We start from the raw sequence: 27,674 nt of genomic DNA on the forward strand, positions 1-27,674 counted from the left end.
GTTTTGTTTGCATTTGAATCACGGAGAGATTGAGTCAGGAAGACGGTGATATGATGCCATCGAGTCAAGAAGGTCAAAAACTGACATATTCTGTTAAGTATCGCTGTATAAAACCCTTATTTAATACCTGTTGCTATTTGTAAACGAGGATTTTGTATACCTTTGATATCTGCGGATGTAATATTGTTCAGCTTCAAAAACATGCTGGCGAGTGTGATTTTGATTGTGAGAAATGTTGTCTTAAACAAAAGTTATTTAGTCTAGAGATGAAGACTGGTAAAATCTGTCGGGAAGGGCGCTAAGTGAAGTGTGTTGAAAATGTAAGTGTTTTTAGTTAATCATTAAGTGACTTGAAAACACTGACACTCACGTTGAAACTGTGGGGTTACTGAATATGTGTGTAACCGATTGTGTCATCTGTTTGTAGTCGGGGCAACGGTCATATTTTATGGTATTTTATTTTGTTGTATTTAAATAACTTTTTTTTAAACACACCCTCATAACACCCTCATTTCATAAAAGTAGCAATTTGTGTCCATTGAATAAAACTTAGGCTACAAGAACCCAAGAAGTAAATGTGTCCTGCCTGGCATCTAATTCCACGGGCTACACATACCCTTGTTTCTGAGTCACTAACGCATTTAATATTGAGATACGATGTTTCTAGTGGCCTGTGGCAGCTTTCATGGGAATGAACAGGCGCCGTTCTTTGGAACGCCATCCATACTTTAATATGTGCATGGAGAAAAAAAGCCCTGCTCTTTGACAAACGGGTGACCCGCCTTATTCTGTGTATTCGACTGTAATGGAAATGCCACCATTAAATTACTATATTGCAAGTATTGAGTATTTATTGTCCTGTCATTTTGCTGGTATACACACTCCCCCGTACGCCCAAACCATTTGCGATTGTGTGTGATGAATGAGATGTATGTTTGTAATGTTGAGGGAGGGCAGGAGTAAATAGGGAAATAATTCTAAATAAAAAACAACAAAGGAAGTTTATATGTGGTTACTAATGGTTGTACAGGTGTCCATAAGTCTTGTTGCATAACATGCTGGTCTTACCAGACTCATCAGTTGTTCTATCCACCTGGAGGACACTGCGTCCTCTTAGCTCAATGACCGTTGATGACTCGCTCGCCGAAATGCAGCAGTTGAGCCATGTTTCTGTGAAAATCCATTTTGTATTTTGTATTACCCTTTATTTAACCAGGAATATTCCCATTGAGATTTCAAATTTCTTTTCCAAGGGGGTCCTGGCCAAGACAGCAGCATAAACATAAGTTTCACATTTAAAACCAAAACAACACACAACTAAACATGATTTATCAACAAAATAAAACATTAGAAATAAAAAAGCAGATCAGTGCTCAGAGACAGTACATGTGCAAATTGATTCAAAAGTCCTTAATCCTGCTTTTGAAATGCTCCATGCTGATGAGGGATTCCAGTCTGAAATGACCTTGTAGTTTATTCCAAGATAGGGGTGCTAAATATTTAAAAGCACTTTCACCAAACACACTGTCGGTTCGAGGAACATTGAACATAATCAAGCCGCTTGAGCAGGTGGGTGCAGGTTCTGGTGTTTCTAGGAGCCAGTAGAGAACACAGATAGGATGGAAGTTGATGTAAAATAGCCAAAGAAACACATACCAATGCTCCATTCTACGGGTGTGTGATGAAGATAGTCCAACTTTCTCATAGAGTACAAGGGTTTGTTTGGAAACCAGAATCAGAGATGAATCGTAAAGCAGTATGGTACACAGAATCCAGCATTTTTAAAGATGACGTATATTGCGTGCATGTACAGAATATCACTGTAGTCAATAACAGATAAAATAATGGCTTGGATGATTTTTTTCCTAGAAAAACAACATTATTTCTATACAAAAAACCCAACTTCACCCTGCGTTTTTTAGTAAGACATTCAATATGGTATTTAAAAGACAGATTTCCCTCAAGGAAAAAGCCCAGATACTTATGGAGGGATAGGGAACAGACACATGGCGCCGTGCTTCGCTTACTAGCTCACTAAAATTAGCCTTCTGCCAACTTTTCACCAAGTCAACTCGACGTTAACCGTGCTCTAAGAAGTGGAAAAACTGAAAACAAGACCATGCCACCGAAAAAGAACGAAGGAAATAAAGATGAGAAGAACGAGCAAGTGCCATTACCAAGTGCTAGCAGCAGAGACGGTGGGCTATACCAGCCTCCACAGCACGCGACTCAGTGGTTCAATTCTGAGCTGGCGAAAGGAATAAAGAGGATCGAGTCAGTGATTGAAGGATGTTTAACCCTTCTGTTGTGTTAGGGTCAAAATTGACCCGTTTTCAAGTTTAACTGTGTAAAAAGTACACTTTCCATTTTTATCCTGGAATGAGGCTTCATCTTATCCTCAGACACACCTTTTTAAATGCAGCAAAATCAATTTTCACAATTTTAGTAAATTCTAAATTCTGTGGTGTTACGGGTCCAAAATGACCTGGCAGAGAATACTGGCTGTTGTATGCATCACTTAAAAGCGAAAGCAAAGTGAAGCTGAGGAGGATGTCTGAGGATGAGGATGACGTTCAGTATGACCCTGAACAAGACCAAACATCTGATGAGGAGGACCCAGATGTCACAGATGATCAAAGAGAGGTTTTCAAGTCAAGAAAAGGTGACATTTCATGGTTATCAAGACCTCTTCAAACCCAATCCAGGGCACCGACAGAGAACATCCTCAGAATGACTCCAGGGCCTACTTGATACGCTGTGTCACACATCAAGTCAGCGTTTGAACTGTTCTTTCCACGACCTATTCAGAATATCATACTTGAGATGACCAACATGGAAGGGAGAAGAGTGTTTGGTGATAGCTGGACAGAGATGGACAAAACACAGCTCGATGCCTACATGGGACTTTTGCTATTTGCAGGGGTCTTGCAGATCCTGTAATGAAGCTACGGCCAGCTTATGGGATAGTGAGTCAGGACGTCCTATTTTTCGTGCCACAATGTCGCTTCAAGCCTTTCATGTATTATCAAGACTGCTACGTTTTGACAACAGGGAGACAAGAGTTGCTCGTCGTGAGATGGCTTGATCCCATCAGGGAGGTTTGGGACAAATTGGTGGAACATTACCCTTTGTGTACAATCCTTGGCCAGAGGTGACAGTGGATAAACGGCTAGTCCCTTTCAGAGGCCGCTGTCCCTTCAGGCAGTATATGCCTAGGGAGGACAAGAAGACATAATTCTGGACTACAATAAGAACAAAGGCAGCGTTGACAACCTGGACAAGGTCACAGGCACGTATACATGCAAGCGGGGGACAAAAAGGTGGCCAATGGTTGAGTTTTACAACATACTGGATGTGTCTGCATACAACGCATCTGTGGTGTGGACTGAAATAGATCCAGGATGGAATGAAGAAAAAACCTTCAAGAGGAGGCTTTTTCTGGAGGAGTTGGGCAAGTCTCTGGTGTCTCCTTTCATCGAAAGACGAGAGTGGCTGCCCCGAACCGAAGCATCTGTTCGTTTGGTGAGAGAGCTTCAGCCAACACCCACACCATCATCCTCTGATAAGAACCAGGGAGGAGATTCCAGGAGGAAGAGAAAGAGGTGCCAGTCCTGCCCCACCAACAAGGACAGAAAATCCAACACCATTTGCCACACATGCAAGAAATTCATTTGCAAGGAGCACACGGTAACCATCAAATACTGTGATTCATGTGTTTCAACACACACATACACACACACACACACAGACACGCACAGACACGGACGGACACACACACACACACACACACACACACACACACATACACATACACATACACACAGTTCAAATTATGGTTAACCGACAACACATTGTTTCATGTGTTTAGATTATGGTTAATTCAGAACTACATACCTGCGCTAACACCATATTATTTTAAATGTTCAGTTTATGGTTAAATTGTTTGGTTAATTGGTATGGTTAAATAAAAGTTGGTTTTATGGGAAAAAATTGACTTGTTGTCTTTATCCTACCCTTTATCTATGCGGGTCCGTTTTGACCCGAAACACCAAAGATGTCACTATTGTTAATAATTTTAAATAATAAAAAAAAAAAAAAAAATGTTTTGGTAGGTGTACTCTAATATAGTTTATAACACATTTACAGTTTATTATTACTCATTCTATAAGAAAAAGAAATATATTTAGTGAATTTAAACAGTTTTTGCTATCAAAAACGAGTGGTATATTTTAAAATACTGTGTCTGTGGAGCCAACTAAAAACAATTCACATACTGGTCCCATTTATATGAATACATACTAAGCCTGCAATTAGCTGAAAAAAACATTTGAAGAAAACTGGTGATTTTAAGCATTTTCAAGCATTTTAAAATCATGGGTCCAGATGGACCCGCTAACACCACAGGTGTAAACAGCTTTCTAACACAATACAAGGGTTAAATAGGCTTTCTGAAACAATGGAAACGGTCACCAAAGATAAGGAAGCTATTGGAAACCGAGTAAAGAGCTTCGAGGGGAAGCAATGTGAGATTGATGACTCGCTCGCCGCAATGCAGCATGAGCTGGATGACTACAAAAAAACTACGGACGGCAAATTGAGTGACTTGATGGAACAACTGATTGACCAAGAGAACCGAGCCTGTAGGAAGAACCTGAGGCTGGTCGGCTTTCCGGAAGGAGTGGAGGGGATGGACACGGTAGCATTTATACAAGAATCGCTACCCAAGATGCTTGATTTAGAAGGGGAAACTTTTGGGTGGAGCGTTCTCACAGGTCTCTGCAGCAAAGTCCAGTAGATGGCGCCTGACCCCGCACCATTGTGATTCGGCTGCTCCGCTTCTCTGACACCGTCAAGATCATCGACGCCGCCCGGAACAAAAGTTCACTACAATATGGCAACTCAACCATAATGATATTCAGAGATATGTCAACAGCCCTGTACGAGGGGAGGAAAGCTTTTGCACCACTGAAAATGAAACTCAAAGAAAAGAACATCACCTTCAGGTTGCTGCATCCAACCTCTTTCTCAATGGATCTGAAGGGGGGACAGGCACTTTCACAACGCCATAGGCTGCTGAAAATTATCTGAAGAAATAATTATCTGCAGATGTGCTGCCACAAGTGTAATTTACTACATGGTAAAGTGGATTACGTATCTCGACACTGTTTTGTGATTTAAATGGACCTATAACAGCAACAGATGGACAGGAATGTTCTCTGGTGGACGAAGAAACGTACTTTTCCTGCTGGTGCTATTTTACCACTCAAGCAGTGCTTGAATAACATGGACCTGTTTGGCCAGAGGACTTCTGTGCTTGCTCCGACGCGGGGTTGCTGTCTGCTGGAGTAACTACGTGTCTTCCGTTTCCCGGCATCGTTTTGGGCATGTACGTAGCCTGGCTGCGACTCTTCTTTTGGACACTGTTCAAACGTATTCATCTTTATCACGGACCCCGGATGTAAGGAGGTTACCAGAGGGAATACATTTGTACTTTAAATTATGTTTATAAAATGTTCAAAATCACTTTATTAAGGCAGACATACTCTATGCTACTATAACTGCCAGTTAACGGGATCCTCTTCTGATAAACCAGAGAGGCCATTGCCCTTATTTCCTGACTTTATTATTTCGCTTATTATCATTTCATTACATTGATGAATATCACTCATTTGAGATGGACTGGCTCCGTTAACTCCAGGCCATGTGCATCTTTACGCACATGGTGCGATTATGGAAAATTAAAATTAATGAGCAGTCTAGCAGGAACACATAGCGCTTTCTTTTTTCTCCTCTCATCTGGTTACAGAGGTGATGGCTATTATTTATAATGCAACTACAGGATGACTTCGTATTATAAGCATCACTTAATTTCATAACTAAAGGGTCTGCTAGGGTCTGTTTAGTCTATTTTTGTTTTTTCCTTTTTACACTCTTACTCTACATACAAGACGTATAAGTGTATCTCTTAGATAAGGTAATAGCTTGGATTTATTGCCCTAACTGTTTCTGGATCTTACGTCGCCTCATAGGAGAAATAGATTTAAATAGATTGCCACACCGGTAGCTTTTAAGTATTTGACATGGAATACCAATGGCATCAATGACCTGTCAAAACATAGAAAGGTACTTAACTTCCTTAGGAGTCATAAAATAGATATAGCTCCACTACAGGATACTCATCTCACCGATGCTGAGCATGTTAGACTAACACGCCAATGGCAAAGGCAGACCTTTTACTCCTCCTTCACATCCCAATCTCGAGGTGTCGCCACATTGATAGGTAAAAATGTCCCTCTACAAGTAGATAATGTTGAGAAAGACAAACAGGGCAGATACTTGATACTTAAAGGCTCTATAGTGGGTGAATCTATCACTATCAATTAGTTAATATGTATGGCCCAAACTAAGACTGCCCTCAAATTTTCCAAAGTTTGTTTTTCACACTAACTTGTCATGCTAGTGAACTTTTCATAGGTGGTGATATGAATTTAGTTCTGGATCCATCTAAAGATCTGTCATCCTCTAACCCCAAAACTCTGTCCAAAGCAGCGAAGACTCGAAAGATATGGCTGATTTCAAACTTGTAGATGTCTGGAGAGAAAAACATAAGTCAGTACATGAGTATTTCTTCTACTCAAATGCTCATAAAAACTACTCCAGAAATGATATTTTTCTTACTCATGCTGACAGATTTCACCTTATATCCTCATGCGTATATCATCATCTAGCTATGACTCACTTGGACCATGTTCCTCTCATGCTCCAGATTCCTCAAAAGAATGCTACTAGTAGTTACAGACTTTGGCGATTCCCCACACACCTACTTAACAATGTAGATTATGTTAAACTTATTAGTAATAAAATGGACAGTTTTATTAGCATTGATAAAGGGACTGCCTCGCCTACGGCTGTGTTGGAATCTTTAAAAGCTTATGTGAGAGGTAAGACTATAAGTTATACATCATGGGAAAAAAAAACAATATATGTTGAAAACCAAGACACTTGAATCGGAGATTAGGAATCTCGAAAGGGAACATTCTCTGATTTATAGTGGAAAAATTTTAGAGCAAAAGGACTGACTATAATCTGCTAACCACTAGGATGATTGAGAATGCCATGGCTAGAACGAAACAGCAATTCTACAAGCATGGGGATAAAAGTGGTAAATTATTAGCCTGGCAGATCCGAAAAGAAGAAAAGTCTAGACGCATCCCCTTAGTTAAGATCAGGGATGATGCCACAATAGTCCATGACCCTGAACGTATTAATGACATTTTTAAGGATTTCTATGTTGACTTGTATTCCTTTCAAGGGGGACTCATAAACTTATGAACTTTTTAGAGGGGCTGGACGTTCCGGGGATGGAGATGGGGACACGGAAGAGCCTAGAGGCAGATATTACTAAACAGGAGGTTTTGAATGCAATTGGTAAGCTGTCAGCAGGAAAATCACCAGGGCCAGATGGGTTCTCTATGGACTTCTATATAGCTTTTGCATCTAATCTAATAACACCACTAATAGATATGTTCAAACACTCACTTGAAATAAATAAACTAAATTACTGTCATGCTAAAACCTGGCAAGGACCCACCCAAACTCTGTGGTTCCTATAGACCCATAGCTCTTCTCTCATCAGAATATAAGGTATTCATCAAGGTCATAGCTACCAGGCTGGAGAAAGTGATACACGACCTTATATATGAAGATCAAACTGGCTTAATTCAGAATTGCTTTTCCTCTGATAACATTCGCAGGCTCCTTAATGTAACTTGCTGCGCCCAAAACATCAACACGCCGGCCGTTGCCCTTTCATTAGATGCTGAAAAGGCATTTATCGTTTAGAATGGCCCTATCTCTTTGCAGTTTTAGAAAAAATGAATTTTGGTTCAAATTTGATACAAATGACAAAAATATCTCAATCCATCAATGATTTGAACAAATGCTGACATATGATCGCTTTTTCCCTTGTCACGCGGCACTCGCCAGGGCTATTTGTTTATTTAATTATCTTTAACTAATCTTTATTCTTCTGTTTTAATTTATTAGTATTATTTTCATTGTTGCTGCTGCTATTTTTTATTTTTTTTTGTTGTGTTTATTGTTGTCATCTGTTTTCACCCCACTTTGGCCCGTGGTGGGGGGGGGGGGGGGGGGGTGCGCAGGGATTTAATACCCTGGAATACTGTATTTTGTTTGGATACTGTTATTTGTTTAAAAAACTTCAATAAATAAATTGTAAAAAAAACCCAAAAACATTTAATACAGGTCAATCCAGACAGACTTTTCTGAACTACATTAAAGGCAGATTGAAGGTCGTTAATTGCACTTTCTACAGATGAGGCAGAGCTATAAATAATGATATAATAGACGGCATTATGGTCGAAGACAAAAAGCACATATTTTCGCTTTATGCTGACGATATGCTGTATTCTACTCATTTGGAGATGTAGCTACCGGCCCTCTGCACCCTGTTAGAGGAATATAGCTGCATCTCTGGGTACAAGATAAATAAACAGAAAAGTGTGATGATGCCTCCTAACCCAGCTGCTCAAGGATTATCAAAAGGAGACATTCCCTTTCATTGGGACACCTGTAAGATTTGTTACCTTGGTCTACAAATATCCAACCAGCTATATCAGATTTACTCTCTCAACTATGAATCTCTGTTTAAAAAAGTTGAAGCAGATCTGGAAAGATGGAAGTCTCTTCCTATATCCCTAATTGGAAGAATAAATTGTATTAAAATGAATATTTTACCCAAATATCTTTACTTGTTTCAAGCATTGCCAACACCAATTCCGAAGATTTTCTTTAAAAACCTGGACAGACTGATATCTAGATTTCAGTGGAATGGTAAAACTCCCAGAGTAAAGCTCAAAACACTCAACACTGAACAAGGAGGGCTATATTTACCAGATTTTCAGTTATACTATTTGGCTGCTCAATCCTGAGCTATCTGGATTTGGATTAGAGATTTAGAGCACCCTCCAGCTTGGAAACAGATCGAACAGTCCCATACAGCGCAACCTCTGTCTAGCATTCCATTTATTAACTCTTATCACCATCAAAAACTTATATCCCCAAATCCGATGATTAAACTTACATTCAAAATCTGGGATGAAATCAGAGCGAAGTTCCAGAGGGTCCGTAAACTATATCGTTCCACTCTATTTCATTTTAATCCAGTTTTCCCTGGGGCATTGAGAGATGGCATTACTAGAGCCTGGTGTAACATAGGTATATGCACTTTAGAACACAATAGTAATGAGCACAATAATCTGAGATCCTTTGAGCAACTGAGGCTGTCTTTCGGCTCCCCTCTGCACATTTCTTTAAATACTTGCAAGTCCTGGATTTTATTAGGGTACAGCAAGGTGGGAAACTTATCCCCTAAGAGGATCCAGAGATAGACAGTATGATGCGAGACAAGCATAACTTTAAAGGCTTTTTATCCTATGCTTACAACAGACTAATGAGCCTGTCAGAAAATACAGCTATTAATGCAAAACTTAAGCGTGAACAGACACTGATTCTGCCTTTGAGGACTCTGAATGGAAGAGGATCTGTAGTAGCTCTCAATCATTCTCTTATACATAGGGTTTATTTGACTCCCCATCGTCTCCATATGATAAGCAGTAACTACTCTGAATACCGCCCTAGGTGTAAGACTGAAACAGGATCCCTGCTCCACATGTTTTGGTCGTGCAAATGTTTGGAGCAGTACTGGAGATCTATCTTGTTAAAAGGAATGTAGAGGTGGAAATCCCGGCCAATCCACGGCTGACACTATTGGGTGATCTGTCGGTTCTACCAATTAATATGAGAGTCTACACTTGTTTTATCAGATTAGCCCTGATTGCAGCTAACAAATGCATAGCCATCAACTGGAAATGCAAGGACCCTCCTGGTGTTCCTTTATGGCTTAAAGAGCACTCGTCATACTTGCCATCAGAAAAGATCCTGTTTATTCTCAGGAAACAACCATCGGTTTTTGAAGGGTGTTGGGGGGGATTTTTGGCATTCTTACACAATAGAGCGGCTCCTATAGGCATCATTCATGGTCGGAATTGAAATAGGGCTAGATACACTAAATAGGACTGTTATTATTATGTTATTACATTATGTGTGAGCTTAATTTTGCTGTGGGTTTATTTGTTTATCTATTCATCTATTACTAATCTCTATTGTTTGCTTTAATTTATTAGTATTATTTTCGTTGTTTCTGCTGCTGCTAATTTTTTATTTATTTATTTATTTTCTAATTTATTTTTATTGTTATTTGTATAGTTTTCACCCCACTTTGTTCCGTGGGGGGGGGGGGGGGGGGTGCGCAGGGATTTAATGCCCTGGAATACTGTATTTTGTTTGGATACTGTTATTTGTTTAAAAAACTTCAATAAATAAATTGTTTAAAACAAACATTTAATACTTATTAAATCCTTATTGGCAATTCTATGATTTGTGTCAAGTATGTTGCATCACAGAAACATTTAAACGGATCTGAGACTGGGGAAAACCCGTCCGAGTTTAGATCTCCCATGAAAAATAGCTCATTGTATTTAACATTAGTGGGTTTTCTCCGGGTTCTCCGGTCTCCTCCCACAGTCCAAAGACATGCAGGTGTTAGGTTAATTGATGACTCTAAATTGCCCATGGGAATGTAAGTGTAAATGGTTGTTCGTCTCTGTTTGTCTCTATGTGCCCTGCGATAGACTGGCGTCCTGTCCAGGGTGTACCCCGTCTCATGCCCGATGTCAGCTGGGATCGGCTCCAGCCCCCCGCGACCCTGACAGGGACAAGTGGTTGAAGATGAATGAATGAATGAATAAAGACTCTAAAAGATAATGAGGACAATGTATCATTTGATGCTGATGCTGAGGTCTGTAACGTCTTACTATTGTCATAGCACAACCTTTAGTAAATTCAACCTTTAACACAAGCAATTCATACTGTTTGGGGTCTGACTTTGAAATAAGAACTGATGAATGAAATGTTGTTTTTGTATAAATCGCCACTCCTCCACCTTTGGCCCGCCGATCTGTACGAAAGATGTTATATCCATCCAAATTTACATGATTATCCGGATCTTGAGTGGTGATTTGCATTTGTAGTTGTTCACACATTTTAGGAAAATGCTTAGATGGTAGTCCCCAAAGCAATTTCAGCCAAAAGCAACTGTCAAAAGTCCAGTTGCTTTAGACTGAAATTGCTTTGGGGATAACGATGACCTGGACAAAGGAGAATATTCACAGGCTTAGATGACAGATACAGCTGATGATGTTAGCTTTACCCTAGCCCTCAGCCCTAGTCCCCTCTTGTTTACAGTCTCAACCGGACTCACATTAAACCAGTTTTAAAATCGCTGCATTGGTGGATTGATTTTAAGGTTCATTTATTAGTTTTTAAGTGTCTCAACGGCCTTGGGCCTTCTTTTCTGTCTGGCAAGCCTTCCATCCAAACTTTTGTAAATGCAACGAAGTTCTTATTTTTGACTTTGTAATAGCAAGCATCCTTACAATAAATTCATATAAAGTTTTGAATCACACCCAATCCTGCATTCACAGTATAATTAAACCAACATCGATTGAAATGAGAGAAAATTTGAATGTAGACACTAACTTCAATGTTTCTGTTTTTCTTGTAATTTGTATTTTCAATTCATTCTATGTCACCACCATGGGGGACATTAGAAGTCCATGTCTCTGTAGACAGGGTTTAACAGATACCAATATGGGCAGAATAATTCACTACATGGCAAACAATAAGAAAAGCAATTATTTTTGTATAGTGGAGAAATTAATGACATTACACTGGGGCTGAAATGGTTTCTCGAGTAACTCGATTACTAAAAACCATCAAGCTTTGTTTAATTAATTAGGTTAATGTGATATATACAGCACACTGTTTTTCCTGCTTTAGATTGAAAACCCAGTGGTGGTGCGTTTCACAGGGTTAGATATTGTTTTTCACAGACTTTTTTACTGGTCAGTAAAAGCAGGAAAGCACATGTAAGAGATCACTCCATTCTATTTAGGCACCCTTGTATGCCATGCAGTGAACCATCATGCACAACATAGGCACTTACCCAACTACTTTAACCTTGAGGTAAGGAGTTAGGGAAAATCATTTAAAAGTTAGGGTTCTTTCTCAAATGTTAAACGATAGGAGAAAGTAAAAATAACCTACCATCAGACAGGAAGTACTCCACTTCACCGTTGTTACCTTCATCACCATCCTGAGCGAGGAGCTTGTAAACCAGTGTTCCTGCAGAGGCATCAGGGGAAACCACAGCAAGGTAGGGAGCAGGAACCATGCTCCATTCTGGGATATTGTCATTTACATCTGTCACAGTCAACTCCACTCTGACCATGTACCACTCTGGACCTGAAGAAGGATAAAACAGAGAAGACAGTTTAGAGAGGGATAAGGATCATCTACACCAAGAACTTCAACTACAATAATAACAATAATGACATTAGCATCCACACTGATTAACTTTGATGCTCTGTGAACAGTGGTGCCAAGCGTATGTTACAGGCTCTAGTTGTGTTCGGCTTTATAGTGTTTCCTAAATGCCTAGATTGCATAGGGGTTATCCCCATGTTCCCCGGTCGCATAAGCCTATGCCTCTGCTGATTTAATTAAGCATTTTTTCAGGATTTTTGGGTTATGTATAGTGTCAGGGTTAGGAGGTAGTGTTAGGGTCTACATAAGCCTATTTTCTGTGGAATTGATTGTGAAAAAAATAACTAATTTGTGAAAAGCGGGGAACATAGAAGCCGGGGAAAATAGGTACACTCCTGATGGCATATGAGATGGCATAAAACGGTAGATACAACGTTTCTAAAGTACTTGATTTAGCTTTTGTTTGTCATTATTGTTTTTAATAAGAAGATAAAAAATATTACTAAGAAGAGAGTTGCAAAGTAGCTGCTGAAGAATTAATAATCAATGAGTGAGGTATCATAATCATGTGTTAGCGTGGGTATTAGTAATGATTAATGAGAGTGTGATAATAAGACGCAATAAGTATAATCATTTAAGAGTGTGATAGTGTGATTATTAGGTATAATCATTTAAGAGTGTGATAGTGCGATTATTAGTCCAGGCTCAAGCTTTTCTGCTTTCTGCAAGAGCACACAAACCTTTGGCAGCCAGTCAAGGTCACAAGACTATGAAAGAGCCAGCTTGCACAAAAGCACCTGGCAACTAGTTGAGATTAGAGCATCGCCGTTCGCAAACAACAACCATATAAGGAGGCAGGCTAAAGGGAGGATGAGAGTATGTGCTTCTTTCACAGATAAAGAAGAAGAGTAATGCGGAAACAGAGGTTACCCCGATGCGCGGGGAGGAAGATGGAGGCTGGAACAGTGGCTACTTTTGAAATACACATATGCATGCACAATCAGACACATAAACCACGCCTTTGTAACAAGCATAAATGCTGGAGTAGTTAGAATAGATATCAGAACTTCCTGCCTCTGATCATGGGTACTGTGTTGCACACAGTTACTCTAGATAGAGAATAGAACATTTATCCAGACGTCTGTATCATCCGATGTCCATCTACGAATAAATGCCTGCTGGTGCACTAAACTGCCAACGACTCTGCTGACTCCAGAAAGCCTCCTGTAGAATTTGAATTACGCAATATGTACTCTGTGAGGTCCTTCTGATTTGACTAAAGTATTGTGTGTAAAATCCCTACACTGCTGATGTGCGACACGGCTGGGACGCAGTGCATCAGAGAGCTGTTGATTTAACTACGCAGTCTACACTTTATTTTTATAAAGAGTTTCAACGTGACACGTGGCTGTCAGTGTTTCCTATCGTTCATCAAATCACTCTGACAGTGATCCCAACGATGTTTACTACTTCAGTTGTTCTAATAGTTGTGGTGTGTGTCTTACAGTAAAGCCTGCAAAGCTCAGAAGGGCCTGCTAGATCTATATTTTAGAGGGCGGTACAATTAATATTAACCAAGATCAAGGCTTCCCACAATGAAATGAACATGACTGACTGTGATACTGATATTTAAAATGAATGCTCTGCTCGTAGAAAACTCTACTGCATATCAAATCAAGCGCTTCCTAAACTAACAGCCAACCAGCAGGGGGCGATCAAGATGTTTTGGCTTCACTTCTCGGGAGCTGCCGCGCTGTCATCAAGCAGTGACAGCCTGTGACTGTTGCAGCTGCAGTCCAGGGTAGATAAGTGATACACAAAAGAGCACAGACGGATCACGTCTGACATTGGTTGTTGGGTGGGATAGTGGGATTTATGTTGGGTTTTTTTTTTGTTCCTTTTTTTTCACTTTAAGGCAGACGTTTGATACACTGTACAACTATTATACTTGCTCTTGTTTGATTGTCTGCAAAATTCAATAAAAAAAATAAAAAGAGCAAAGACGGACAAATGGAAATGCCATGTCTGGAGCTGGAGGCAAAGCAAATTTAGGTAAAATATCATTAATGTATTGCTTCTAGGAGATACACTGTGAAAAGTACCATTTTTATTATGATACAAAGATTTGTTAATTACACAGAAATGTAGCACAACATAGAAGAGCAATAAAATTATGTTGTACCTTAAATCAATGAATGATCATCAACTAATCATAATCTTTATATTAATCAAAAACATGATAATTATTTTGGCCATAGTTGTGCAGCCCTGTTTTAGCATGCAAACATTTTTGTCAGTGCAAGCCTTGTGTTTGTCTTTGCAAACAATGTGTTTTTGAAATTAGGAAGGGTCAGTAAAGACAATTCATGTTTCCACCTTGCTTCCACATATTTAGTCAAATGGCAGTTCCTCGCAAAGTTTACAGAAAGCACAGCAAATAGGATGCTGACAGATGTTGTCTTTGTTCTCATTAGTATTGTTTGTTTCTTTTGGTTTATATTAGAATAATATTTCACACAGACACACTGAATGGCTTGGTGACAGATTATGACAAAAGTGAATGGAGGTTGTACTTGCTTGCTTGCTTGCACTCCAACAGTAAAAGTCTGAGACATATTTTTTATCTTTTTTGTCTTTGAGAGTTGTCTCTGTGAAAAGTCCCACTCTGTTCTTTGCTGTCAGCCAAACAACTTTTTTTAGCAGAGCAAACCATGCGACAGTCAGCCAGCAACAGCCTACTGTTTTACTCCAAGCGGCTGTGCTGCCCAGGAAAACAGAAATTCTCATTCCAGCAGCCAGTACACAGTAGTGAGCAAAGGCAGCAGTGCTGCCAACTCAAAAATAAATAAGTAAACTAGAAACACAGCCTTGCTGTTGTATGCCTCCACAGTTTACATCCCAACTGTCCAGACTTACATAATATGTTTATGTAGGTAAGATTTTGAAAGAATTTAATAAAATGTATTAAGTGTATTTTTGGCAAAATGTGGATGCTTCATGCGCATCTTCAACCTGGCAGCACAGAAGATCTATAAAATCATCACAGTTTCCTGATTAGTGTCAGAAATTCAGTCTCTGACCAAATATCTCCCCTTCTGTTCCTGAGTTATGGCTTTAAATAATGGACAGAAACATTTTGAGGTATAATATAAGGTAATTTTATTATTAGACATTTGTGTCATATGTTGTAATTAACATTTGATATAATTAGCATACACATTATTGAGTTGTGGCCAAAAATGCTTCAGTGAGGTCAATGAGGTTTGCCACATTTGAAGAAATTCCTTCCAGGGGTTTCTGAGGTATCATACTCCCAAGAATGGGACTGATAGACAGACAACACGAAAAACATGCCTGCGGCCACAGCTTTTGCCGGTGTGGAGGCATAACAAACCTGTGTCAACCAGAAGAGGAAGAGAGCAGTTTGCACGGGTCTAAATATCTTTAAATATTGCTGTTACAGTCAGAACCAGAACCAGACAATTCTGTAGGCATCTGTTTAAGAGACAATGGTGAAGTAGTTTCATTGTGGTGTGAAAACCCATCAACAACGCAAACAAATGTGCAAATCGATTCAACTCAGAAAAGAAAAAACAGATGAAATTGAACAAAAATAAAACGAAAAAAAGGAAATGTGTACATTTAGGGGTCTTTTATGTCACATTCATTGTTAGGTGATGATGTCAAAATATAAGTGTACTAAATTGGCAACCATATTTTCAGTTTCAGCAACCAAAAGCTGCCAACCTGGCAACCACTTTTGAAAGTGAATGTAGACACATTGCTGAAACGAGTAATTGGCAGAAGTAGTATTTCCCTGTACACAACCAAACCTTTGTTACTCCAAACAACACTTGACGCTTGATACATTTTTTATTGACATATCAACAGAAAATCAGCAACCATTTTGGCCATTTATGTTGTTTTAGTCATGTTATTAACAAAATATTTGCACTTGCTTATTTTATGTCTCATGTTCGATTCTAGATATACTGAACATTGTTGGTTATGGGCTGTTGATTTGACCAAACAAGATAGATAAATAGATAGATAGATACTTTATTCATCCCCTCAGGGAAATTCTATGTGTCCCATAGCTCACAGTACACATAATACGTACACCATAAAAAAAGACAGTCATTCAACAATCAAAGAAATATGAATAAATAACAATATAAATAAAGAATGATACAGTAATAAAAGAAGTGAGGAGGTGGAGGGTGGATTGGGTTGGGCCTGGCACCAGAGCCAAGGTCAGCGGCCCCTGTCCAGTACTGAACTGTTGAACAGCCCGATGACCGTAGGGACGAAGGACCTCCTGTGGCGCTCAGTCCTCCAGCGCAGCACAGTCCTCTGCGGAGCCCAGTGCTGCACTCAACCGACCCAGAAAAACAGCTCCCCAGCCTGACATATTGTGGTCTACTAGTCAAATAGTCAGTGATCCAGGATGTGAGCGCAGGTTCGACTCCCATAAGTCCCAGCTTCTCTCGTAGCAGCAGATGCTGGATGGTGTTAAAAGCGCTTGAGAAGTCAAAGAACATAATCGTCACTTGACTCCCCGGCTCATCTAGGTAGGAGTAAACCCGATGTAGCAGGTAGAGGACAGCGTCGTCCACTCCCATGTGTTCCCGGTACCCAAACTGCAGGGGGTCAAGTGCGTGTGAGGTCTGTGGTCTCAGGTGACGCAGGATCAGCCGCTCCAGGGTCTTCACGATGTGAGACGTGAGGGCCACCGGTCTGTAGTCATTGAGAACGGCCGGGCGATCAGCCTTGGGAACCGGCACAAGACATGATGTTTTCCACGGGACCGGGACCCTCCCTACCTGTAGGCTCAGGTTAAAGAGCCGCTGGAGAGGCTCAGCCAGTTGGACCGCACAGACCTTCAGCAGCCTTGGGCAGACATCATCTGGGCCAGCCTCTTTTCCTGTTTGCAGCTTCCTCAGCTCCATCCTCACCTCATCCACTGAGAAGAAGGGAGGGGAGCTAGGAGAAATGGGAGTTGTGGTGTTGGAACTGGAGCAGTGAGGAGAAGGTGGTGTCGGGGAAAAGGCTGATGCTGGAGAGGTGGAGGGGAGTGGTGGGGAGGCTGAGCAGGCCCCGGTCGCCGTGTCGAACCTATTAAAAAATAGGTTGAACTCATTAGCCTAGTCCACATCACTTGCTGTAGCCTGGCTGTTTTTCAGTTTGTAGCCGGTGATGTTCTTCATTCCCCTCCACACCTCTCTGGTGTCGTTGTGCTGCAGCTTCCTCTCCACCTTCTTTTTATAGTCCACCTTAGCCATCTTTAGGCTCTTCTTGAGCTCCCGTTGCACCTGCTTGCGCTTCTCCCTATCGCTTCTCCCTATCATTCTCCCAGCTTTCTTCTGGTTCAGGAGCCCCTTGATGTCACAGGTGATCCAGGGCTTGTTGTTGGGGAAGCAGCGCACAACCCTCACTGGTACAATCATGTCCCTGCAGAAAGATATGTAGCTGACAGTGCAATCAACCTCCCTGTCGATGTCCGTGTCACCCCAGTTTCCCTCAGTGTCCTGCAGTACATCCCAGTCTGTGCACTGATAGCAGGCTCTCAGGGACTCTCTGGCCTCAGGAGTCCACTTCCTGAATGTCCTGGTGGTTGCGGGTTGCTTCAGGACACAGGGTTTATAGCAAGGCTGGAGGTACACCAGGTTGTGATCTGGTCTGCCTATAGGTGGAAGGGCTGTGGCAGTGTTTGCTTCCTTGGCATTAGCATACAGCAGATCAAGTGTCTTAATTTTCCTAGTGGGACAATCAACATACTGTACAAAGTCAGTAAGGTGGGAAGAGAGGCTAACATGATTGAAATCTCCTGAGATGAGGATGAATGAATCAGGATGCTGGGTCTGTATCCTAGCAACGGTCTCATGGATGACGCCACACGCTACTGCGGGTACAGCGCACGATGGATGTAAACAACAATGGCGACTGTGTGCAAGTACTCTCTCGGGACGTAATAGGCTTCCAGAAGTTCTACATCCTGACTGCAGATCTTATCTTTCACTGTGATGTGGCCTGGATTACACCAGCAATTGTTCACATACAGGATCAGACCGCCACCTTTGCTCTTTCCCGCTCGTCCTGACGTCCCTGTTCACGCGGACTGCAGTGAAGCCGGGTATGTCCACACAGGAGTCATCCATGCTCTCTGTCAGCCAGCTCTCTGAGAAGCACATCAGGCTGCACTCCCGGAAAACTCGTTGATGTCTCACGAGTGCCTCCAGCTCGTCACACTTGTCGGTTAGGGAGTTTACATTACCCATGACGATCGATGGTATGGATGGCTTGTATCTCATCCTCCTAGCCCTTAGCTTAGCCTTTAGCTTAGCCTTTAGCTTAGCTGCTTAGCTCTGCACCCACGGAAAGCCTTCCATAGTTCCCTTGGGTTTATTTCGTATTTAGCCGATGATCGCTGTGCAAGAAGGGCTTGCCTAGTGTACACAACTTTGTTTGAAGCTTTGCACATAACGGATGGAAAAACAAAAACACTCACGTAGTCAAAACACAGCAAACGACAGAGAGCTACAAGATGTGCTGCCACTCGTTGCGGCGCAATCTAGTTACATGCTATTTCAAGACATCACAGTGTGATTTATATATTTTATGGATAATTGTTTTGACATTTCACAGACAAAACCGATTTATTAATCCATCCAAAATAAGCACAGATTAATTGTCATTTGGTGGGGGAGAGTGTTTTGTGCAACAACTGATTGGATATTTTTTTTGTTTACCAAAAACAAATACCAAAAAGAAGTCATTGAATATTTTTCTTATTACCTGTTCACATTCAATTGCACTGGCTTATGTTCAACTGTCATCTTCCTATATTGTCAGTGTGCCCTCTCTTCATCTCATTCACCCCCCAGTCCTTTTCCACTGGCCCTTCCTTCCACTCACCTGCCTGCCATTCCCCCCTCATCAGCTCATCAGCTCATCTCCCCTCACCTGTTGCACTCAGCTGCCTCTGATCACCAATTAACCCAGTAAATAGACTCTCCTCAACTTCACTCTCTGTCAGATTGTTCTCAGCTCTCATGCGAGACTCTCCAGTGATTTCTGGAATGCCTGCTCAGTTCCTTCCCTGCCTGCCCAGTTCCTTCCCTGCCTGCCCTGTCCCTTCCCTGCCTGCCCTGTCGTCTTCCTGGTAATCACCTCTGCCTTCTGTCCTCGACCACGACCTTCATCCAGTCCCTCATGGTTTCTGTCTGCCTCTCTCCTGAGCAGTTTGGTGAGTCTCTGCAACAGCTCCTCAACTCACTGCCTGGCTTCGACAACTGTTCCTTATTGTTTAATAAAGTTTGTTACCGACTGAACCTGCCTGAATGTGTGCTGCTATTGAGTACTATACCCCATGTATTTCTTTCCCGAATGCTTCATGTGGAAAACAGGCGACAGAAATATGATCAAGAAGGAACCGAGGAGGCCATCTCAGCTAGTAATTATAATCAGTGCTGCAGCATCTTCACCCGTAGTAAACAGCAATCACAGTGACACTGGTAAAAGACACTAAGGTCCCATGCAGACCTCATCAGCACACAGAAAATGCTGCACACCAGTGTTTGCTGATCACAGCAGAGAAGTACTTTCAGGGTTGGGGCCAGAAGATTTCTATCTTTTGTGTCAGCTCTGGTACCTGAAAATGGGAGATTCTTTTTGGAAAGTTTTTTTCTAACAAAGCGGTATCACTGTAATTGTGTGACACTTATCTGATGGCCGAACTTGTCAAGATGATGAATATTCTATCTTTACGTTTTACATTCTCTGGCTGTAACATTAAACGCTGTAACATTAAACGCAAGTAGCGAGAGGAGAGAAATCTTTTTGTTTGACTGTACAGGAAATTATAAAAGGTGGATGGAAAGCAGTACAGGAGAAATAAGTATAGTAGAATAAGAGGGTAAATTCAAGTAATATACAGCAAGGTGTGTGTGGTTTGAATGATTAGATTAGCCTCATCAGTATGAATGTCTGTGTGATGAGGGAATGTGACTAGTGTAAAAGTGCCCTGATTAATCAGAAGACTTAACCATTCACATGAAAAGTATTGAACAAGCACTCAAGCCACCCCTGAGAGGTACAAAATGTTTAAAGGGGAAATATCAAATCATAGTTTTTTTTTCATGACCAAAGCGCATAAGGATAAAAAATAAAAACTGATCTCAATGAAAAGGTGACATATGCTGATGCACACAGACATGTTCAGCTACAGCTTCATCAAGCTGGTCGGCCCTGGTGAATTTGTATATATATTTAAGACTTTTTTTATTTTGGCAGTTTTTAAGCCTTCATTATATAGGACAGACAGGAAATACGGTGAGAGGGGGAGACGTGCAGTAAAGGGCTGCAGGTCGGAGTCAAACCCGCGACGGCTGCCTCGAGGGGCTGCTCTAAGCACTCACCCCAGCCCTGGTGATTTTGAGCGGAAATGAACCCAAACAGAAGAATTTGTTTTGTTTCAGGTTATAGCATGTGACAGTGTTGATTGCTCTAAGACTGCAAGGGAAGCTCAGCCTACCCTAAAATGTCACCCAAAAAAAAGTGGTGAAATATGTACTACTGTGTGTATATTTAATTGACTAAATAGGCTTCATCTTTTGTTCAGAATCAGCTACTTATCACACGTAACTGGCTCAACTTCCTTTCTCATTCATCCACAACGCCACCGAGATTTACAGAATCGGACGCTCAGCTTTTATTCCCTTCAATGGGGAAGCGTTGAGCAGGCTGCTCCACTGCAGAGAAACTAGATTGTCATTGGATAAATGTTGGTCTTTGTCCCGCCCATCGGACGCTCAGCGTCTATGGGGCAGGCACAGACGCTTGGCTGTCTGAGGCGGAATCCTTTTTGATTGACAGCTAAATGAGCGAATCAGTGATCTTGAAGAATAAACATCCAGCGGAGCATTTTCCAAGTTTTTCATTCCATTGTTTTGAACTGATCCGGAGACTTTACCGATCCCCAGCGACTTTGTCTTTGTTAAAAACGACTAGCATTGTGTTGGGCGACTCTGTTATTACACTCTGCAGTTTCTTTCCCCAACGAGCAGCGGCATCTGCGGAGCTTTTCACCCCATCACAATCATTCACATTCACAGGCAGTCACACTTCACAGTAGCCTGGCGCAGCAGCTCCATCTGGGCCAAGCCAGTTTAAGCAGCCTAGCTCTGCTGCCATTGAGAGAAAAGATGCATAGTTTACACAAGGTCATAGATCATTTACTTGAAAAGGAATGAAGGGTAGATTTTACATTTAAATAAACAAACACATTTATGATGTAGGCTGGAAAAATGAGCTTCCCCTCCCTGAAAGACCAGCAGCCCCCACTGCATGTCGGGCAGCAGACTGCCCTAAGACTGAAACAAGTGGCTAAGAAATGACCCTGCAGTTGTTATAGAAACAGCAAAACAATGGAAGTGGAAGATGGAAGAATTAAGAAGAGGAAGAAAAAAGAGAGCAACTAGCAAGCTATTTCATAAATCAATGGCATTAGAGAAGAGAGGGTACATTAGAAAGAAAAACATAAGCGCACATAAAAAGACACAAGAGCTAAATTAACCAGCCACAGCTTACAAAAAAGATCGCACTGCACTTGACTCTGGGGTTAAACCAATGTATTTGTTGATGTCTCCCTCTCTCTCTCTCTCTCTCTCTCTCTGTTTCTCCATCTCTCTCCGTATATCCTCCTCTCTCTGTCTCCTTCCCTCCCTTTGGTCATAACAGATTCAGAATTAATTGGCAAAAGGACAATGTTGCTTTGGGGAAGAGGGGACAATATTACCCAGATAATAAATCACTGGGCTAATATACAGAGCACTATGCCAAAATACATCTTTAAGGCACACGCGCGCACACACACACACACACACACAGTGTGCAACACTCCTCTCTCACTAACAACGATCATCAATGGATTAGTGGCTAATAAAGGGCCATAGGGAGATACAGCTTGGTGTGACCGCCATCCCTCACACTAATGCATCTTATTGGCTCTAATGATATGTTGCAATCCCTAGAAAAAATGAGACCTGCAATTACTAATAATGCTACAAAGGCTTACCATGCCTACTGACCTAATTTGCTCTAATAGGTTTCAAGTCCAAGCATTATGTTCATTTTCCCACAGTGCTTTTCTTGTTCTCTTGCGTTCCAAGCACATACAGTATGTGTAAGTCTTAAGACCCTCTGCACAAACACCCCTTATGAATAATGTTGTTTTTGCGTCTACTCTTACATGTTAACTGTGTAAACATGAAAACAAAAATCAAATTGTGGTCAAGGTTGGATGAAGGCTGCAATTTTCTGTTGCCATCAGATTACTCTATGAATCAGACAAACTGCTGCTGTAATCAGCTGTTCTTGTGTTCAGAGTGGGCTCCAACACATATTTTTTAACGCATTATATCATGAGGATCACGTCATGAAAAAATTATGCTAACGTGTTCTGTAAAACCATAATAGGAGGGACCTTGTTTTTATACATAAAGTAGGAAGAAGCGAGATGGTGGAACATGTCTCTAGTTCATGGTAATTCTACAGTTTAAAATACTCTGCTAAACATAAAAGTCCTGTAATTATGGAAGGACAAGTACTATCATCAAAATATATTTAAAATACCAAAAGCACTAATGATGCAGAATTGCAGAATATTCTACTCTTAAATTAGAGTCAGGATGCCATCCTGGCAGCCCCTCTCTTTCCTTTTCTTCCTGTGTTTTGTCTCCCTCTGTCTGTGTTTCCCTGTATGTGTCTCCCCTCTCTGTGTTTGTCTGTTGCTGGAGGCGTGGTTTTCTGGGAAAGCTGTTCCAGGTGGAACCAATCTTCACTAATCCCCTCCCTGCCAGTATATTAAGCTGGACGTGAGACTCATTCGTCACCAGATCGTTGCATCAGCAGAGCTGTATCATTTTGTGATCTTTGGCTTCCCATGTACCTAGTTATTCCTACTCTTCTCTGTGTACCTATGTGTAATTGCTCCTGTGCTTCTTTACCTCAGTCACCCGTGATCCTGTCTACCTGTCTGCCTGTCTGCCTGCCTACCTCCCGCTTGACAACCTCACAATTGTTTGCAACCAGAAGGGCGTCATTGCCTCATGGAAAGACGCTCCATTTGGAATTGAGAATTTACCGACACTGGACACGCTCAGGAGAGCACCGCACTCACTTCGCCCTCCCTCCTTTTCCCCTCGTGCACTGGACACTTTTGTATATAGTAACAATCAAAACACTTAAACCTGACTGTGTTTTCCGTTCTGCATTTGGGTCCCACTTCTCTGTGTTTTCCAGTTCCGTTCATGACAGTACGATCTGGCCAAAACATGGACCCAGCAGACACTGAAGCTGACCCTCAAGGTTTTTCCGTCCGCCAAGCAGTGTCCGCACAAGGAGTCCTGCTAGGTCAATATTCCCAGATGCCCCAAGGAATCTTAGAGAATCTAAGTTAGCGTTCCGCCTGTGTTTCTCATGTGGAGGGAAAACAATGCTCCCTAGTGTTTGGACAACAACCGCTCACCTACACCAATGATAGCTCTAAGATAGCTTATGTGTTAGGGTTCCTTACAAGTAGAGCCAGGAATTGTCAATTGCCAGTCTTCCTCTTTTCAGCAGTTTTCTAGTGAGATTCTATCCTTGATCGACGTTTCTATCTGCGGCATGAACAACCAGCGTCTCAACCTGTGTCAGGGTTCTGCCAGTGCAGCGGATTTTTCAGTGGATTTTCGCACACTGGCGGCAAATTGAGGTGGGATGACAGAGCTTTATATAGCATATTTTTAAGGGGCTAAAGGAAGAGGTTAAGGACTGTTTAGTGGGCAGATCAGAGACTCAAGCTAATTAGCTTAGCCATAAAAATTGACAACCGTCTCTGAGAGAGACGTCGCTTCACCCAATAACCCCGTCCTCACTCACTATCCCTCTCGACCCATCTACTAGATGCCCTAATGTTTTTGTTGATTCTAGTGCCAACCAGTACCCATGTCCCTGTTACTAGCCGGTAATCACATTGAGACTATATCATTCAACATCATTCGATCTGTCAATGTCCCGTAGTTCTTGGTCTCCCCTGGCTTATCTCACACAATCCTGTCATTGATTGGGTAGCAGGAAGGGTTGTGAGTTGGAGCAGCGGTTGTCACTCCTCGTGTCTTTGTTCGGCCCCTTCTAAGTGCCTCGGTGTCCTCACCCCCTCGTCACCTGAACCCCCAGATCTGTCCTCCATGCCACCTGTCTACCATGACCTCGCCGAGGTGTTTAGCAAGACCAAGGCCCTATCCTTGCCTCCTCACCACCCCTATGACTGTCCGATAGATTTGCTACCCGGGTCGATCTTCCCCACCAGTTGCCTCTACAATCTGCCGAAGCCTGAACAACAGGCCATGGAGACGTACATCAGTGATTCCATCAAGTCTGGGATCATTCGTCCTTCTTCATCTCCCCTGGGAGCGGGCTTCTTCTTCGTGTCGAAAAAGGACAAATCTTTACGACCATGTATCGATTACCGTGGTCTAGACAACATTACTGTAAAGAACAAGTAATCTTTGCCTCTGATCAATTCTGCTTTTAAACCTCTGCATGGCACCACCATCTTCTCCAAACTGGACCTCCGCAACGCGTACCATCTGGTGAGGATTTAGGAGGTAGATGAGTGGAAGACTGCCTTCAATACACCACTGGGTCACTTTGAATACCTTGTTATGCCATTTGGTCTCACTAATGCCCCTGCTGTGTTCCAGGCATTGGTAAACGATGTTCTTCGTGACCTGTTGAAACGTTCTGTTTTTTTTTATTTGGATGATATCCTTACTTTCTCCGTGGATGTATCTGAACATGTCCACCATGTTCGTCAGGTCCTGCAGAGCCTACAGGAGAACCGGCTCTATGTCAAAGTGCAACTTCCACATTGGTGACTTTTTTGGGATACATCGTGGAGAGCGAGCAGGTGAAGGAAGACCCAGTTAAGGTTCAAGCTGTGATGGAATGGCGACACCCTCTTCAATTGCAACGTTTTCTGGGGTTCGCTAACGCCTACCCTCGGTTCATCCGTAACTACAGTCAGGTAGTGCCTCCTATGACCAAGCTAACCTCTCCCACTACTCCCTTTGTGTGGTCTTCTTCAGCCGAAAGTGCTTTCCAGGCCCTAAAGATGCACTTCTCGTCCGCCCCTGTGTTGGTCCAGCCCAATCCATCCTTCCCGTTTATTGTTGAGGTGGACGCTTCGGACCTCGGAGTGGGAGCTGTATTGTCGCAGCATTCCGTGAAAGACAAAAAGGTTCACCCCTGTGCTTATTTCTCTAAGAAACTGTCACCGGCAGAAAGGAACTATGATGTAGGTAACTGGGAACTATTGGCTGTCAAGTTGGCCTTGGAGGGGGCGGAAACTCCATTTGTGGTCTGGACAGACCACAAGAACTTGTCTTACATTCAGACAGCCAAGAGACTGAACTCTCGTCAAGCCCGGTGGTCTTTGTTTTTCAAGCATTTTTACTTTACCCTTACTTTACCCTTAAGAATGTCAAGCCAGATGCCCTGTCTGGACAGTTCAGACCAGCTGAAGAGGAAGAAGCTGTTTCGGACCACATCCTACCTTCTTCCGGCTTAATGGCCTCCCTTACCTGGGAAATAGAGACTACAGTAAGACAAGCCCAACGCTCTAACCCACCGGGAGGCTGTCCACCAGGGTGTCTGTTTGTCCCCGCAAGTGTTCACTCTCAGGTGCTCCAGTGGGGGTCATTCTTTTAGCCTCGCATGCCATCCCGAGATCACCAGGTCCCTGTCCCTCCTTCGTTGTCATATCTGGTGGCCATCCATGATGAAAAATACCCAATAGTTCGTCAAGGCCTGCACCGTCTGCGCTAGAGGCAAGGCCTCTCATCGTCCTCCGGCTGGTTGGACAGAGCGTTGTTACTGGACTGCATGCCTCACAAGGTAATGACACCATTTTGACTATTGTTGGATGCACTTCGTCCAACTGCCTAAGCTGCCTTCAGCCATGGAGACTGCAACTCTCCTAGTGGACCATGTTTTCTGTCTTCATGGAATTCCTCTGGACATCGTTTCGGACCTGGGCCCTCAGTTCACTTCCCATGTATGGAAAGCCCTCTGCCAAGCATTGGGAGCCAGTGTCAGTTTGTCCTCGGGTTATCACCCACTGTCCAATGGGCAGACGGAGAGGGCCAATCAGGATCTAGAGACTGCCCTTCGCTGTGTCTGCGCTCAGAATCCCTCGTCATAGTCTTTTCAGCTGTCCTGCGTCGAACACTCCCACAACTTCCTCACCTGTTCCACCACAGGTATGTCACCTTTCGAGGCCTCTTTAGGCTACTTACCCCCTCTCTTTCCTGCCCAGGAGTCTGAGATTGCGGTTCCCTTTGGTCCAACATCACCTCCGGAGGATCGGTCGGATCTGGAAAGTGGTCCGCAGAACTGCAGAATGGCGGATCACTGCTGCGGCCCCTAAATACAGGCCTGGTCAGAGGGTCTGGCTGAACTCAAAAGACAGCCCTCCGAATTTTTCCACGAAAAAACTCGCCCCTCGCTTCATTGGCCCCTATGAAGTCGAGGCGGAAATCAACCCTTGTGCCATTCGGCTGGAACTCCCCTTGTCGCTCAGGATCCATCCCACCTTCCACCATGCGGTCCTGAGGAGAGGAGTTGGGTCTCCCTGTCCCTGATCCTCGACCCGTCTCTCAATAGGGACTTTTACCAGGCTCATCCAGGGAGGCCCAGTGGAGCGCCTAGGGGCACTCGTTGGAGTCTGTTGGAAGTTGGAGGCGTGGTTTTCTGGGCAAGCTGTTCCAGGTGGAACCAATCTTCACCAGAAGGACGCCATTGCCTCATGGAGAGACACTCCATTTGGAGTTGAGACACCGACACTGGACACGCTCAGGAGAGCACCGCACTCATTTAGCCCTCACTCCTTTTCCCCTCGTGCACTGGACACTTTTGTATATAGTATTGTCACCAATTAAAACCCTTAAACCTGACTCTGTTTTTTGTGTGTCTACATTTGGGTCCAACTTCTCTGTGTTTTCCAGTTCTATTCATGGCAATTATTATGATAACAGATTACAGATACAGATGTTTGCAGCTGGTAAAGGTAGAGCTCGTTTTAATGACTATATATTGCTTGGTGGCTTAACCTGTAATAATATTTAATTTAGATTATTGATACAAAATAAACAGTACTTGAGTAAGGCAAGGCAAGGCAAGTTTATTTGTAAAGCACGATTCAACAACAAGGCAATTCCAAGTGCTTC

At 42.5% G+C, this 27,674-nt stretch overlaps 1 protein-coding gene across 1 annotated transcript in view; it reads right to left on the reverse strand.

The window, feature by feature from the left end:
- LOC310947763 (neural-cadherin) overlaps positions 1-27,674 on the reverse strand; it is a gene marked incomplete at both ends in the record, with an annotated part of 416,747 nt that overhangs the window by 275,525 nt on the left and 113,548 nt on the right. The window contains one exon of the mRNA XM_083914685.1: positions 12,187-12,384. Within this exon, the coding sequence (XP_083770811.1) occupies positions 12,187-12,384 (198 nt within the window). The remainder of the gene's footprint in view (positions 1-12,186; positions 12,385-27,674) is intronic.

Source organism: Echiichthys vipera (genome assembly GCF_963691815.1).
Source record: "Echiichthys vipera genome assembly, chromosome: 1".
Classification (NCBI taxonomy): Eukaryota; Metazoa; Chordata; class Actinopteri; order Perciformes; family Trachinidae; genus Echiichthys; species Echiichthys vipera.